This window comes from Maylandia zebra, linkage group LG8, assembly GCF_041146795.1.
Source record: "Maylandia zebra isolate NMK-2024a linkage group LG8, Mzebra_GT3a, whole genome shotgun sequence".
Lineage (NCBI taxonomy): Eukaryota > Metazoa > Chordata > Actinopteri > Cichliformes > Cichlidae > Maylandia > Maylandia zebra.
The window spans coordinates 14,781,820-14,799,719 of NC_135174.1; the positions used below are offsets into that span (position 1 = coordinate 14,781,820).

At 36.9% G+C, this 17,900-nt stretch overlaps 1 protein-coding gene across 1 annotated transcript; it reads right to left on the reverse strand.

Moving 5' to 3' along the window:
* Positions 1-1,818: 1,818 nt before the first annotated feature.
* LOC105940497 (integrin alpha-M) lies at positions 1,819-17,590 on the reverse strand. The gene is made up of 30 exons (XM_076887453.1): positions 17,539-17,590; positions 15,999-16,101; positions 15,715-15,818; positions 15,243-15,313; positions 14,890-15,004; positions 14,446-14,573; positions 14,204-14,349; positions 13,628-13,778; positions 12,671-12,821; positions 11,859-11,932; positions 11,568-11,688; positions 11,253-11,392; positions 11,014-11,160; positions 10,710-10,922; positions 10,483-10,616; positions 9,683-9,825; positions 9,426-9,580; positions 9,182-9,307; positions 8,073-8,146; positions 5,209-5,350; positions 5,022-5,120; positions 4,826-4,905; positions 4,655-4,741; positions 4,491-4,560; positions 3,589-3,687; positions 3,396-3,476; positions 3,165-3,275; positions 2,970-3,083; positions 2,781-2,891; positions 1,819-2,607 (listed from the first exon to the last, which is right to left on the reverse strand). The coding sequence occupies exons 1-30, from the start codon at positions 17,573-17,575 to the stop codon at positions 2,509-2,511; spliced, it is 3,426 nt and encodes a 1,141-aa protein (XP_076743568.1). The 5' UTR covers positions 17,576-17,590; the 3' UTR covers positions 1,819-2,508.
* Positions 17,591-17,900: the final 310 nt, after the last annotated feature.

The following is a 17,900-nucleotide window of genomic DNA, read 5'->3' on the forward strand; positions in this document are numbered from 1 at the left end:
ATGCAATAATGTTTGATAGGTGTTAGTTAAAATAGCTCGAAGGTTTCCATCATGTCCTACCCATGGTTCTCCTTCACCACAGCACAGGATCTAGCTTAACCACTCAAATGACTTTACATTTATTACAATAAGATGGCTTTATCCCAAAAAGTTGATTCTGTTCATCTGGATGTAGCCAATTCGGTGGAAGAAACATTTTGTCACTCATTCAAGTGACTTCTTCAGTTTCAGCTGTCTGCAAGTTTCCCCAACTTTATAAACAGTACCTTTGCACAATGACTGAAACTCGCACCACTGGCGAGTAATGGGCTGTGAGGTCAGTTTCTAGATGATTAATATGCAAATTATCGTTACCATTGATCAACAACCACCGATAAAAGCTCATTGATCATTGATCAATCACTACTGATCTGAGAACATGAGTACCATTCACAGAGATTTAGGGAATGTCTGCAGTCACAGCGTTGTAAGATGGTGAAAGATGTACCCTTAGGCCCCCTCCTCTATTCAGAGATATGTAAATGGTCTCCTTGACTCTGCGCTCAAACCAGCGTTCCTCCCTGTCCAGGATGTGTACATCCTCATGGTTGAAAGAGTGGCTACTGGTCTGTAGGTGTGAATAGACTGTGGAGTCTTGGCCTAACGAGTTAGCTCTTCTGTACTGTGCCATATGCTTCGCCAGAGGTTGTTTAATATATGTATATATGATACAATGTATAAATCATGGCAATCCTCCTATATTACTCTACTTTGTGCCGGAGGACCAGATCCTAGGGGTAGACCCTATTTTGGCGCTGCATGTTTTAGGATTTAAAATCCACAGAGATGCAGCGTTTAGAGAAAATGCATCTCAACTGTTGTATTATTGTAGGGTCTATTTTACAATATAAATCTCCCTGAGTCGACTGTGTTGTGATTTAGCGCTGTATAAATAAAACTGAACTGGATCGATATTCCTGACACTTAGGGTTTTCACTTAAACAGCAGTTGTCCTTCTTCTCTCCTGGATCACCTGGAGCTTTCTTTAGGTGCTTTCCAATGTACTGCTGGGATAAGCACATTTACTCAGGGCCTTCTTGATATGATGTTCTTCTGCTTCCCTGGCCGCTGTGTCTGTGGACATCTGTGTTCGCTCTGTGTTGTGGCATCCTAATGACACCCATTTTGTGCTCCAGTTGATGATGAGAGTCAAACTTTAAAAACACTGATCACTATGCATTGCTTTATGGTACACATCAACTTTTAAAAGTCCCTCATACTGACAGTTCAAAGAGCAATCACACTTGGTCGCTGCAGAGAGTGGTCCTGTTGCTGAATTTGGGGTCATCCTGTAATCTCTTTCGAACGCTTCCGTGAAAAGAGATGTAACATCATACGAGACCATTCTTTCATCTGCCTCCATAATGACCTCTCTCATCTTCTCAACAACATCCAAGGTGAGTGCCTTCCTCTCTTCCATGCTGATGTTGGATGCTGGGTGCTTTGGATTGCTAAGACAGGCCGAAACTTTCGTCCACAGTTGCTCTGTTTCCACGTCTGCAATGCTGTTGTTTCGAATTGCTGTTTCTGTGTATCAGGGGCTGGGTCTGTGACACAGTATTTTGAGTTCATTTTGTATTTTTGATTTCTTATAGTTGAGTGCTATTCTGGTTTAGGTTTTCATCTATGTCCCTTTGTGTGAGTCTGCTCTTGTTCTCTGTGTCAGTATGACTTGTATTTCTTGTCTGTGTGTTTCATGTTATCAAGCCCGTGTTGTCATGTCTACAAGTATTTTCTTATCTGGATGATTGACCACGCATCAAAGACAACATGACAATATGTTGTATAAAAATGATTTCTTTTAATAAACTTATGATAAACTGCTGTTATCTTTTGTTATGGGTTTCCTTTGGGCCTCACCCGTGCACGTTTGAAAAGACAGATCTAAGGTCTCTGTGTTTTATTGCTCCAAGTACTTGTTTAACGAATTGTTTCCTCTAACATCTTTCTAATTATAACTTCATCATATGAAACCAAAAACAATTTTTTTTTATATATTGCAAATGACAAACACTGACGTATGAGAAATACTTTTTATGCAAAGTCACATCACAGAGCTAAAACATTGCATACCCTGTCCATTATTTCTCAACAAAGCAAGTCACATTTCACAAGTTCAGTTTTTTAAAGCAAGCAAAGTGTTTTTTAACTATATCTATTGAATTTGAAAAGTTTTACAGTACATGATGGCATGACAATTAGTTTCACTGTACAATGTTTGCAGTAATTTAAATTGAAAGATGAGCAGAAGGATTCCTCACAAAATACAGTATTGTGAGCCTGTTTTCAATGTCTTGACCACAAGTGAGGGAACTATATGAGTGATATTAGACACAGCAAGCTGTTTTTATTCGATCAATCAAATGTAGTAGAATGGACATTTCTACGTACCATGTTCACTCCTAAAACTATCCAGAGGATCTATAGATTTCATATAAATTAAATGTACAACTACATATGTGATCTTTTTTACTCTGGTAGGGTTGCGCCTGCATCAGTCCCAGGACTCGGACCATCTGCAGCATTTTCATTTATCATCTGTTTGTATTTGCTCTTGAAGAATCCAGCCTAGGAGTGAAAAAAAAAACCCCACATAAATGTAACAATCGTGCATTAAAAATGAACAAAAATAATCAAGGTATATGAGTAAATATAATAACCATTAAACTATTTTCAACAGGATATGTTCTCTAAAACCTTTATAACTGATTAGTTGAAAAAGTGTAAGAGGAGTCTTTCACCTTATACAGGCCAGCTGTGAGTAAGGCCAGAAAAGCCAACCCTCCCAGACATCCTCCAACGATCTCTTTGGTGAAATCTGGCTCAGGGTAAACTTCTACCTCTGCCTCAATCTGAGAGATGAAGTGACAGGATGTTGATACCAATGAAACTCTTAATAAGTAAAATGAGAGAAAATAATGTGTACACACCCTGCGAACAGGAGGACTGTTGTCAGACCCTGTTGAAAAGTAGATGTACTGGGTTTTGTCGTAATCAAGACTGGCTGTGCTGGTCAAGAGGAATTTAGCAGATTGAAGTCCAATCTAAGAAAAAATGTAAAGCTTAACAGTTGTAAAAAAAAAAAAAAAAAATCTTTCATTTAACCCCAAAATCCCTCCAGTTACCTGCTGTATCCATCGTGAACTAATGTTGGCAGAGATTTTGTACGTCGTACTCTGCAGTCTTTCCAGGAACGTGTTGCACTTGAACACTCTGCATGTGGCTACAGAGCAGTCCTGTGATTTAAAGAGAAGATGCAACACAAGCTGTGATCCAGTGTAATGTGATTTTTGTTTGTTTGTTTAAATCTACAATTAGGTTAAATTTGAACAGGTAAAGTGCAGAGGCATACTTACCACCACTTTATCCTTTTGTATCTTCGTAACAAAATCTCTGACACTTGGTTCTTCCTCATCTCCTTTCTGACAGTCTGGAATCTGACATATGTTTGATTTAAGTTTTATTGGTCTTAATTTTACCATATGCATCCATCCACAATAAAGTTATTTGTAGTTTCAGCAGCTAAAACATATATTACATAAATATTACCTGTAGACTGCTCAAATCCACCCAAATGTCTTTTTCACCAAGCCTCACTGGAACCCTGATCACCACAGTGAAATTAAGCGCTCTGATATCATTTGTGACCTAAATGAATGAAGAAAAGGACCAAATGAATTAGAGTTAGGTCTAAATCATACAATAAACTTTTAAAGAGGATAGAAGTTATAGTCTAAGGAGCTTGGAAAGAAAAGCATCTGGACTTCTTTGAGTTGCTTGAAGACGTTTCACCTCTCATCCGAGAAGCTTCTTCAGTTCTAAGGTCAAATGGTGGAGAGTCCCAGATTTAAACCCAGTGGGAGTTTCCCCCCAAAGAGGGACAAATGACCCCTGATGATCCTCTACCTAATCACATGAGCCAAGGTGTGAAAGTTGGTACTGGGTACTCTCCCTTTAAAAGAGCCAAAAGCCTTGCTTTTCACTTCCTCCATGTAAAGGTTGGCTACAATAAGTGACACGGGGGTTTACGACACCAACTGTCTGCCATCTATAATCCAGTTTTGAGATCCCTTCCCAGACGCCTTAACGCCCACTTACATCCTGGGCCATCTGACCTCAGGAAATCACATGATAGGGTGGGGCCAGGTTTCACAATGAGCTCACCTGAAACCCTGGCTGATTGTGACCCACACCCGCTTTCACACCTTGGCTCATGTGATTAGGTAGAGGATCATCAGGGGGTCCTTTGTCCCTCTTTGGGGGGAAACTCCCACTGGGTTTAAATCTGGGACTCTCCACCATTTGACCTTAGAACTGAAGAAGCTTCTCGGATGAGAGGTGAAACGTCTTCAAGGAAACTCAAAGAAGTCCAGATGCTTCTCTTTCCAAGCCCCTTAGACTACGATGACCTGGATGACTGAGAACCTTCACAGACAGAAGTTATATTTTACCTTAACAGACTGTTGGACTGGTTTCTTCAAATCGTTCTTCCCAAATGTGAAATTGTTATAGCTGAGTGAGCTAAACAGACATTTTTTGAGGTTTAAATATACATTATGTAATAGAACATTTGTTACTGTGTGATTTCTTTTGTTACAAACATAACAACACACACCTTTCAAATGTCATAAAAATGCTGTATTTTACATCAATCGATTTCTTTTTGTAGAGTTCACTTGTAGATGCATGCTCCTGATTTCCACTGAAAGAGAAAAGAAAAAAAATCTGTTCTGTATCTGTGGTGCTGTTGCATATATTAAGAGTATCTATACCAAAGCAACAGTACCTGGTGGCATTTGCAGTGACAAAGATCTTCCTCTCAAGTTGACTATTGGGTTCAATCCCATAGGAGACAATTAAGGAAGCCTTAAATGAATGAGAGAAATGAGTGACTTCCCTTTGTCTTTAAATTGTGCAAAAGTCAGAAAAAAGAAAGAGATAAAAGATGTTCTGTACAAATACAATTAAAAAAAGAAACAAACCCCAGTTTTGCTCTTGAAAATTGGCTTGTCAATAGTGCAGTCTGTCCTTCCTTGTGACAAACCATCTTCACTGTCCAAGGAGTTGCACTCGATTCGTCCCTTTATTAGGAAAAAAATGACTGCTGAATGGATTGGAAGAGCAGCAGATCAGTGATGAACTAAAACAGATTTGATCCTGATGCTTTACCTGCTGAATCGTAAACTTCCTGTAGGAGAGTCCAGCTGGGTACGTGAGAATAACACGGCTGTTGTAGGAGTTTTCTCCTCTATTCTCCACTGTGACTGTGACATTCAAAAGCTCTTCAATACCCACTTTAACCTCTGAGGATCTGACAGAGTACAAAGCCCGATGAGAACAAGGCAAAACAAGACAAGACTAGAACCATACTAATGTCACAGTATTCCAAATGTAATGCACTTTGAGCTTTGATAAACCATGTTATTTTCCAGCTCAAACAGTAAGGTAAATTGCTTTGCTAAGATACTGATGCTAAAAGTGAAAAAAAACAAAAACATTCGTCCATTCTTAGTGAGTTAACATTCTAATACTTGCTGGTTCCCCATATGGAAAAGAAATAGAAAAAAACGTATGAAAGACTTTCATCAGATGTGGCCTACTTCATATAGTGAATCATAAAAGGCTTATATGATTTACTCATGAAAGTGGACACTTTCATATATTGTTTTAGTAAGTATCCAAAACATACAAGTTTCGTTTATATAATTATTCCAGGGATCTTATATCTGTTTTCACTCTTGTATGCTTTTCATACAAGTTTCACACAAGACAGATACAAATTGTATAAGATTTATATACATTCTCAGTGACCGTCTTATTGCTGTCCGTCCTCCCGAATCCACCCCATATGGAAAAGATATATATAAATCTTATAAATTTGTATCTGTCTTGTGTGAAACTTGTATGAAAAGCATACAAGAGTGAAAACAGATATAAGATCACTGGAATAATTATATAAACGAAACTTGTATGTTTTGGATACTTACTAAAAAAATATATGAAAGTAATGAGAAAGTGGCCACTTTCATTAGTAAATCATATAAGCCTTATATGATTCACTATATGAAGTAGGCCACATCTTATGCAAGTCTTTTATAAGTTTTTTCTATTTCTTTTCCATATGGGTAGCACAAAAACAACAGTGTCATCAGTTTCAAAAATATTAATAATGGTTGTATAAGGACAAGTTAAGTGACATTAAGTACAACTTGCAAATAACAACACATTTGAAGAAAACAAGACGCACAAGCAAAGCTTAAGTTTTGTACAGTGGTATGCAAAAGTTTGGGCAACCTTGATAATAGTCATTATTTTCCTGTATAAATCGTTGGTTGTTACAATATAAAATGTCAGTTAAATATATCATATAGGAGACACACACAGTGATATTTGAGAAGTGAAATGAAGTTCAGACTGGCGACCTGTCCAGGGTGTACCCTGCCTCTTGCCCTATGACAGCTGGGATAGGCTCCAGCGCCCCCCGCGACCCTGAAAAGGATAAGCGGAAGCCAATGGATGGATGGATGGAAATGAAGTTCATTGGATTTACAGAAAGTGTGCAATATTGTTTAAACAAAATCAGGCAGGTGCATAAATTTGGGAACTGTTGTCATTTTATTGATTCCAAAACCTTTAAAACTAATTATTGGAATTGAACTTGCCTTGGTAAGCTCAGTGACCCCTGACCTACATACACAGGTGAATCCAATAATGAGATAATTTAAGGGGGTCAATTGTAAGTTTCCCTCCTCTTTTAATTTTCTCTGAAGAGTAGCAACATGGGGGTCTCAAAACAACTCTCAAATGACCTGAAGACAAAGATTGTTCACCATCATGGTTTTTAGGGGAAGGACACAGAAAGTTGTCTCAGAGATTTAAGCTGTCTGTTTCCACAGTTAGGAACATATTGAGAAAATTGAAGACCACAGACTCAGTTCAAGTTAAGGCTCGAAGTGGCAGACCAAGAAAAATCTCGGATAGACAGAAGTGATGAATGGTGAGAACAGTCAGAGTCAACCCACAGACCAGCACCAAAGACCTACAACATCATCTTGCAGCAGATGGAGTCACTGTGCGTCGTTCAACCATTCGGCACACTTTACACAACGAGATGCTGTATGCGAGAGTGATGCAGAGGAAGCCTTTTCTCTGCCCACAGCACAAACAGAGCCGCTTGAGGTTTGCTAAAGCACAGTTGGACAAGCCAGCTTCATTCTGGAATAAGGTGCTGTGGACTGATGACACTAAAATTGAGCTATTTGGGCATAACAAGGGGCGTTATGCATGGAGGAAAAAGAGCACAGCATTCCAAGAAAAACATCTGCTACCTACAGTAAAATATGGTGGTGGTTCCATCATGCTGTGGGGCTCTGTGGCCAGTGCAGGGACTGGGAATCTTGTCAAAGTTGAGGGACACATGGATTACACTCAGTATCAGCAGATTCTGGAGACCAATGTCCAGGAATCAGTGACAAAGCTGAAGCGGCGCCGGGGCTGGATCTTTCAACAAGACAACGGCCCGAAACGCTGTTCAAAATCCACTAAGGCATTTATGCAGAGGAACAAGTACATCGTTCTGGAACGGCCATCTCAGTCCCCAGGCCTGAATATTATTGAAAATCTGTGGTGTGAGTTAAAGAGAGCTGTCCATGCTCGGACGCCATCAAACCTGAATGAACTAGAGATGTTTTGTAAAGAGGAATGGTCCAAAATACCTTCAACCACAATCCAGACTCTCATTGGAACCTACACGAAGCGTTTAGAGGCTGTAATTTCTGCAAAAGGCGGATCTACTAAATATTGATTTTATTTCTTTTTTTGTGGTGCCCAAATTTATGCAGCTGCCTGATTTTGTTTAAACAATTTTTGCACACTTTCTGTAAATCCAATAAATTTCATTTCACTTCTCAAATATCACTGTGTGATATATTTAACTGACATTTTTATTGTAACAACCAACGATTTATACAGGAAAATAATGACTATTAACAGGGTTGCCCAAACTTTTGCATCCCACTGTAACTGTGCCTCACCTGGTGAAGTTGAAATCCACTTTCAGGTTATCAACGCATTTGTTATCAGTGCCGCAGTTGATCTCAAACCCTAACTGTGGAAGAGAGCATGATGGAAAAGTACACATTATAAATTATTTAAAGACTAAATAAGTGGTTTTATGGTGATCCAATGTGCTACCACATGTAGGTCTACGGGCAATAAAATCAACAAAATGAAACTTTACAAAGACAGAAAGTACAGTTAATATATACACACAAAAAACACAGTTAATAACTGCAACCCTGCACAAATTAAAAGGACTTTGAGTCTGTTTTGTAAACACAGAGCCACAGTAACAGAAACCCCTCCCTTTAGCACACTTCTAATCTAATGGTGGGAACAGTTCAAAAAGCTGCTCCTGATCTGATGTGAGGTTTTTTGAGAGACTGAGGAAGCAGTTGTTCTGGAGTTTTATGAACCAAAAGAAGGATTTTTATTTAAATTTTTATTTATAAAGAATGAGAGCATGATGGTAAAGTGTAAAATGCATCATGGACAGAAACAACTGCATTATGCTGCTAACACAACTTCAGCTCTTTGCAATCACCTGCACAGACAACATGCTGATACAAGTACTCAGAGTTATGTTAGCTGAGTGAATGTCGACCTCAGGTCAGCAGCAAGACCCTGAAGTTCAACATGTAACAAACTGATAAGGTGTCAGGCTGTATCCCCTGCTTCTACCTGTTCATGTTTCTAAAGTAGAATCACCGTGGCGATAGCTTGAAAGTCTCTTTTTGCAGGGTTTCATATTTGCTTTTTGCTGTCAGCTTTGTATTCATACATAAATACTAAGAGGAAGGTCATATGTGTGACTTAAAAACACTTTTTTTTTTCTGTTTGATATTTATTTCTGAACAGGCAGAAGGCCTTCATGGGCTCAGCTTAAAACATGGCGTCACTGCACTAATGGTGACTCATTTACTTCAAGTACTTGCACAGAAGTCGCTCAAAGAAGTATCAGTCAGTTGCATGCCTACAATAAAATTGATTCAGTAAAGTTAAGAGCAAACCTAAAAGTTTCTCATAACTTCATAAAGACTAGCCTCAGTTGGTCAGCTAATAGGGTTTTTAAAGGTCTACTTACAGGATGAATGGTTGTTGTTTGGGCCTGCGGGGCAAGACTTGGTCTGAGGTTGGTGTTTGAGGGCAAACCATCAAACGTGAATTTGAGCTCATTGGAAAGTTGGTTGAGAGCGTCTTCGGGGCAAGCCTGCAAGAAGAGGTTTAGGTTCAATGTTGGAGGAGTCTTAAAAGTAAAGTTAATTAAACAAAATCTTAAGTTTAATGACTTTTAAGGGCTTTATTTTAAGATTGCTATTAGATCTTACCTCAATGAGGAATTTTACAGTTGAACATTTTTTTATTCCTAAGTCAACAGTAACTGATCCAGACTGCTCTCGTTGTTTCCCACTGATGTAAGCTCGGTTGTTTGGAGGCTTGCGAGTGGCATCCAGTGTTATAGTGTAATCAATCCTTGCTCGAGCTAAAATAGAGGAATAGAATTTGATTTTAATGTTGCAAGTTTCAATACAATAAAATTAAAATGATGTGCAGTGATTGAGAAAAAGAGAGAAGGATGATTAACCTGTGCCGACTGTAGACACTCTGCTCATAGTCAAGCAGATTTCAGCTGTATTCTCTAATGGTTTTGAGCAGTCTACATTCTGTGTAGGGATTTTGTTTGGGCTAAACGATACCTCAGCTCTCACCATTACTATGGGTCTTGATCTGGAAAGTAAAAAGAACACGTGTGAAGGACATGGCAGATGGCTGCCCCTGCCTGAGCCGTGTTCAGACAGAGGTTTCTTCCTGTTAAAGGGGAGAATTTCCTTTTGGAAAGAGAACTTTTGATTTTATCTAATTGTCTGGGTTAAGCTGTGTGAAAGGGAAAATATGGACCTGAGAAATGATATCTAAACTGAAAAGGCAGCTTTAATGCTGAATACTTTCAAAACAAAAACAAAAAAAAAAAGCAAGGGATTCAAACCAGAAATCACAGGACTTATTTAAAGGGAATATGCAACAAGGAACAGAGGGAGACTCAGACAGTATAAAACATCAGATAATGATGGAGATTGGAAACAATGAAACAAAACACAACTGAAAATAATAAACAAATTATTCAGAGAGGTAAGTATGAGAATAAAGGGAAACACTGGGGCGCACTAGAAAGTCAGAAACTAAAAACTTAATAAAAATTGAAGTAGGTCTAAATCATACCCCAAACCCCAAAAAACAGAAATGCTGTAAATTATTGTTAATGATTTGTGTAATAATTTAACATAAATCATTAAAGCTTTTAATAAAATATATTTGTAAATGTGCCATTCTTATAATAATGAACTTTAGAATGTACCTAAATATTTGACCATTACCTGGACTTACCTCAGTAAGGCAACTCTACCCTTTGAACCCACCGCTAAGTCAGGCAGTTCATCACCACTCTGGTCAAAAGACGACTGACTGATTGACACGCCAAAGAACTTCAGTCCTGACTGGACCTCAGAGCCAGTAATTCTCTGAAATATTTTAATTAATCAGATTTCGTAAAATATTGACTTTACTTGATAGATGAGTTTAGACATCTTTGTGAGGTCTTTGATGTTGTGTACCTGTGAGTAAGTAGGACTGATTCTTTCGCCTCCTTCACTGTGGAATATGTAGACACTGCCTTCACCATTATTCTCCAAAGGTGCTCCAACTGCCAAATCCATGAATCCATCTGAGTTTAGATCAGGCAGCACAGCAAGAGAAGAGCCGAACCTTCCTTTGACAGCTGCATGTCCTCTTAGTACTAACGGATCATCAAAATTACACTCCACAATCTGAAAGCAGGAGAGTGAATATTTTATAGTTAATAAAAATTTGACAAATAAACCGATTAATTTAATTGGATTAGATAAAACTGTGATTTACCAAACCAGTTAGTCTGCAAACATAAACTCTTCCCTCTCTATCAGGCTCCATGTACATTGGGGCTGATATGAAGATCAGATCAGTGATGTCATCATTATTTATGTCCATGGTACACACCTCTGCCCCGAAATATGCACCAGTCTGATACTGTGTAAGGAAGATATGATTATTTTTGTATCTGAGATCATTTCTATGGAAATTATAATTTAATTCATATCTGTCTTAATACAAATGCATACCTGTGATGAAAAGGGCTCAATCTTTTGGTTTTTCAAGTTTTCTCTGTTAACAGCAAACACAACTCCTCTGTGTTTATATCTTGGAGCACCAACAACTGTCAGAGAGCCATGCCAGGATTTAGCAATCGCCATGGAGTAACCTAGAATTTTGGTTTTCAAAAGGAGAAGACAGATTAAGATTCCTGATTAATCCTGTTAAATTATGTCTGTTATGCAAACTCTTCAGTGTGTTTGTGTCAAAGAATTACAGCAGAGCGGTTTATATACATGATCACATGTGTATGAGTTAGATTGTTAAAGCTGTAATATTCTTACCAAGATAGCTGTCAGGCTCCAAAGACACATCCTCATATGTTTTCAGCTTCTGGCCTCCAGTTGTGTATTGCACGTAGCCTCCCTTCCACTGGTTTGCACCAACAATAGACGTCTGAATTCCCTACAGTGCAGACAGGAAATACATTTTATATACAATTTATTTTACATTTAAAATCTGGAATGTGTTTAACCTGTATTTGCCATTAGAACTTAAAAACTGCCACAAAGGCACATGTGAATCTTTCTTTCTATGACTAGACTGTCTGGTGAGTTTCAGGTAGTTTTAATTACCTCGGGCACATAAACTGCACTGAATCCCTCTTGAGACATTTCCATTTTCAGTGACTCTCCACTGCTTTGAGATCCTGTAACAGAAAAATAAATGAGAAGGTAAAAGACAGACACGATGAGTCAAATTCAATTTGAAGATTAATTTCTTTTATTATGCTTCAAGTAATTATTTAACCTCCTAGGACCTGGCATCCACATATGTGGACATCACATTTTGGGTTATTTAGACTCAATTTTGCTCTACATGGGCCTGATATCCACTGACGAGGACATTATACTGCTACTGTTCTATCAAAATTTTAAACAAATATCCTCATATGTGGCTCTTATTTTTCTTAAAAACAAAAATAATGTAAAAAAAATAATCTGGCAATTCTTTGTTTTTTCATTCATCTGGCCCCAATATGCCCAAATATCAAAGAGAAATTAAAAATGCATGTCGTGGAAGAGTTCTGGTCTTAGGAGGTTAAAAATTTTTTTTACAGTTTATTATATAACTACTGAGCATTTATTGCTCATTTTACAAAATGTAAAGTTACATTTGCTTTTACAGGTGACTTTACTGAATACAGTACAATAAAGTTAATACAATGTACTAATTTTAGTTGCTTCTTATTGTAGCATTTTACACAACAAATGAAAGTTAACTGCTTCAATTCCAGAAGGACACAGATCCTCATAATGAATGTGAAAAAATCCCTTGTGAATAAGTGAGCGGCTGAAAGTAGCATTTATTACAGTGCAATCATTTTAATTTTTGAAACATTTACAGGAATTTTAACAAAGTTGTAACAATAAATTTATGTTTGTACCTTCGATTGAGAAAATTTTGTCCTGCAGATTCTGTCTTATTACTTCAAGTGCGTCGAAGTTCTCCACTTGAAAGACGTGTTTGTTTGAGGGAGACGATGCAATGGTGCGCAGTTCTCTTTTGGCATCAGGGTTAGCAAATGCATTCCCCACCTTGTTGACAAATATGTTTGAGTCCTCATACTACAAAAATTATTTGCTCACTTTATTAAAATACATTCGTTAAACTTCACTTGATTTACAAACAGGTTTTAAACTCTCTAACACTGAATAGAACCTAAATCCATGATAACATTTATGTCATGCTATGAAATAGTTTTTACACATATTTTTTCCTCTACTAGCTGTATTTGTATTACACACATATCTCATGTTTCCATTAGTAATTCAGCTTTTTCATTTAAGAGACTTCATTTAAATTTTACATGGTCAGTGAGTTTGGCTTTGATTTAAATAAATGCACTACATGTACATTATATGGTGCATATACAAATGTGTGGCCAGCATGTAACCAAAACTCCTAATCTTTGAATTCGGGTGTCTTCGGTCATATCACTACAGGCAAAAAAAAATTCAATCCCTTAGCCATGCAGTCTGAATTTACAAATATTTGTGAATGAGTGAGTCATTCTAAAGAGCTCACTGAATTTAAGTGTAGTACTGTAATATGATCGCACTGCTGCAACAAGTCACCAAATTTTATTTGGTCTGCCTGTATATTTCATGATTGACTTTAAGTGGTATTATTCCAAAGTGGAAACATTTAGACAAAAGCTGTGCGACAGGAATTTCATAACATTGGTTTCTACGGCCAAGCAACTTCAGGAGCTGTAGTGAGTGAGTGGTTCAGGACTTTTCTCCCTATAGTGCAGCATAATGTGACTGTAGTGTGACAACTGAATAAAACTCATTATTATAAAACTCAACATACTGCAGGTTTAAATAATGGAAGTACTTACCCCAATAGCAAATCGAACAATGTTTTTACTCTCTGCTAGCTGTGCTGCACCTCCCAGATCAGTCCGATCATGAGATTGTCCATCAGTAATTACTATCAAGACCTTCTTGACATTTTGTCTGGAACCTCTTTGTGGTGTGAAAACATTGTTCCTGTCAAATAAAAAAAAATCAAAATAATTTCAAAATATTGTTTTACAGTTGATCTTGTAACTTATACACAACCAGGTAAACTGCATTAATATTATTATTTCTGCATGTCATTCTCTTTGGCAATTTTTTTAACTTTTGCACAAATCAACCTAATACAAGTTTGTTTGTTTGTTTGTTTGTTTGTTTGTTTGTTTGTTTTTTCAAATTAAACTCAGCAAATATTTGAATTTAGCCAGTTGGGGCCATATCATCTTCTCTGTAGAAGATGACACTCTGAAGCACAAGTTTGTGTACAGTGTGTCTTTTAAAAGGCTTCCCTCAGTCATACAGTCCACACAGTACTTAATGTGATCAGATTTATGGAAAAAAATCAACTGGACAATAATGTATCTGCACTTCTTCACTATTATAACTGCATTATTTACACAACATATCTGATGGCCTCGGCTGTGTAAGTAGCTCCCTCCTGTTGACTGATGTCATTGATGTCAGTCTCCACTGATCCAGATGAGGAAAGTTTCTTAAAGTAAAAGTGAACCTCAGGTGAAGTAGAGAACTGGGAAACAGAAAACTGAAAAAGAGAGAAAAAATACTTAATAGAAATAAAAATGTAGCTATTTTATGTCTTTGCCATGATTTTACTGACAGAGGGACAACAGCTGCTCACCTGTGTGTCACTTGAGAGAAATGATTCGATTAGATCTTTCACAAATTTCTTCATTGTTTGAAAATCAGTATTATCTACACTGCCTGAACCATCCAACAGAAAGGCAATGTCTGCTTGTGTTCTACACTCTGTCAAAGAGATGGATTCAAAATTATATTGTTTTAAACTCATATAATGCAAGCAAAAGGATTTTGTACCTTGGTAAAGGGTCAGTGAATACCACACATTTAAACATAGTCCCTTTAAAGTGTCCCCTTCGAACATTTTAGAGGGCACCACTAAATGTAATCAGGTACCAGGAGTAATGATATACATGGTGTGTGTGTGTGTGTGTGTGTGTGTGTGTGTGTGTGTGTGTGTGTGTGTGTGTGTGTGTGTGTGTGTGTGTGTGTGTAAGAGAGAGACAGAGACAGAGACAGAGAGGCAAAGACAATTTACTGTTACCTTGAATAGAAGAAGGTACGGGTGGTCCAAGCCTATTATGACGGCCCAACTGAAAGCACACACCGTTGTACATGGTGATACTTCTGCAGTCCTTCGGAATGGTTGGACCACACACCTGAGAGGAGACAAAGCCAAGATGCCATAATTCAGCAGGTTGAGTATTTTTTGCCACTTAAACAATTATTAATTCTATATAAAATCAAACAAGAAATTCCGACACAACTCTTTAAAATCTGCTAACTTTTAGTCTATTTAAAGAAGAGAGAGGGAGGCAGAGAGATAGAGAGATATAGATATAGAGATAGATATAGAGAGATACAATCACTGGTAATGTCTGCAGTTAAGTAACTCACCACAGTGTTTTGTGCTGTCGGGTCACTTTTCATTGACAAACCAAGCGACATGTTGACTGCAAACTCTGGTGCTGTATTGAAAGCATTACAAATGTGTTAAAACACTCCTAAAATACACTTTGTGTAAGGAAGAAAACAATATTCAAATTGAGAACTACAAAGTGCCACAATTCATGAATTGGCATGATAAATATTTTCAAAATGAAGGAACGCAAAACAAAACTCAGTTTTACTTTTCTTCGTCACTATTGTCAAAATTTAAGAAATGTTTTCTTGTTTGTATCAAGAAAACAGTTGGAAAGTTTATTTCATTTTTAAGGCTGAACGTTACATACTAAGATATCTAATATGGAAATCTACTGTAACTGTGATTTGATTTAAACAAATGTATGCGACAGGATCTATGGATATCTATTTTTATGGCAAAATACTATCCGAGTTTTAGCACATTTAGAAATGAATGGTTACCTACCTTGAAATTGTATATTTTGGCAGTTTTGGGAAGAGGTTTTGCAGCTGTATATTTTCCCTCTTCCGTTTTGTGAATGCTGTTCCAGTGGAGCACTGACGAGCAAACTAACAAAATAAATCCAGTCAATCATGTAAGTCTAGAAAGCAAACTCTAATTAAATAAACTCCATATGTCCATATAGCACAACAGAGATGGTAAATAAAAATAAAAAAAAGAAATAGCAGTAATGTTAAACATGCAGCTGTAAACCCGCTTTCAACATAACAATGCATGTCCTGACTTACTCTGATTGTCTTTGCACCACCTGGTAGCCAAAACCAGCAGCAGAGTTACTCAGGGTCTTCCAAGCCACGGGATCAATATTGAAACCAAGTGCAGCTTTTAACACTGAGAATCAAAGAAGGAAGAGCATCAATAACATTTTTAGAGCCACTGTAAAGGATGATAATGTCATTATAGCATCTCTAATTATAATTGTTTATATGCAGTATAAGAGTAAGAAGCAACTAATTCAGTCGATGAGTTGGTTTAATTCTTTTCTTAACTGCAGATTTCTTTCATTAACACTAGGAAGCGCCAAAGTCACATATCAATACAGAAACTTAAACATTTTCTGATATGATTACTGTACAGTGAAAATCTCATACCACTGCAACCATGCATAACAAAGTCTTTGTTCAGTATCAGTTATTTATTTCTGTTAAACAAAGTCTTCCGTTTTTTTAGATGTTAAAAGCAGTCAGTATGACACTGTATAATGCTAACTTGCATGCAGCAGTATTCAACAACAACAACAGCAGCTTCATGATTTTGTAGTTTCCAGAATCTAAAAATATTTAATATTTATACCTCATCAGCATGAGACTCAACTTCTGTTTCTTGTTATGGCCTTAGAAGAGTTAAATAAAAGACTCTCATAGGATCCCCTCAGCATTTATTCACTCTTGCATATGCTATTTACATTAAATATAAAATATAACCACAGTAGGAAAGTTGGGTGCAGTGTCAGAATACCATACAGTAAGTAAGCCTCACATTTTCTGTAGACCTCAACAAAACAGGCAGGTCTATATAATGATTTCATAACTTCATACAATGATTATTTTGGATTATTTCAGCTTGTTTTAATCAAGTTTAATCATTTATTAATAATCAAGAATTTATCTTTTTATAATGATGACTTATGAAATACTTTTTCACTCAGTACACTTCTATAACAGAGAAACATCTTGGTAATGAAGCTATTTTTACAGTCAGAAGTTACACATACAGTCACTGAGCTTATGGTAGTTTGGTTCACAGGGGATAAAATATAAGGAAATGAACTCTACAAAAGTATTCCGAAAAATATAGGTACAGGTTCACTAACTAACAATCAATGTTAGATCTTAACCCTTTCACGCATAGTGGATTTCAATACACTGGACAGCTATTCAAAGGCTGTTTTCTTGTATTTGTGTCAGTGTTGATGGTTTACTTGCACATAAACCACTCTACTGGACACTGATGTTTCACTCCATACACATCAGTTGCTCATCTAAGTGAACATGTAAAAACCTCTTTGAAAAATACATGTTTAAAAAATGAAGTTCAACAATCTTTTTTTTTTCATGCCTAAAGGTAAAAATAATTTAAAAACAATCCTGATTAAAGTTGTCACGATTCATGCATGAAAAGGTTAATACTACTCATTGTACTTTTTTTAAATTTAAAATGTGTCTCTGCTATATTTACCATTAAAATAGCAGTCATATTTCTACTGTTTGCAGACATTGATAATTGATAATAATTGAGAATAAATCTGAAGGCACCAGTTTGTCTCACCTGACAAGAATAATGTAGCACTGATTATCCAGTCCATTTTGTCACTCCCAAGGAAAGAGGGTAATGATAGATGAACGTGAACCTACTTCTGCTGATAGTGTGAGCTGAAATCAAAAATGCAGAACTCATAAAGCAACCTCTCAAAGCTAAGACAGTCAGTTAGAGGAACTCTTATGTAGGAGTTGCTACAGTATTAATAACACTGTGTCTTTGATGCTACACAACACTGTGGTGGTGTCGTTTACATTTTATCTAAAAAATCATCAACTTGGTTTTAATTAAACAATAAAAACAGATATAACAAACAAGATTGGAAGTTTATTACTTTTGGAGCCACAAGATGAAATTACTGTAATCATGAA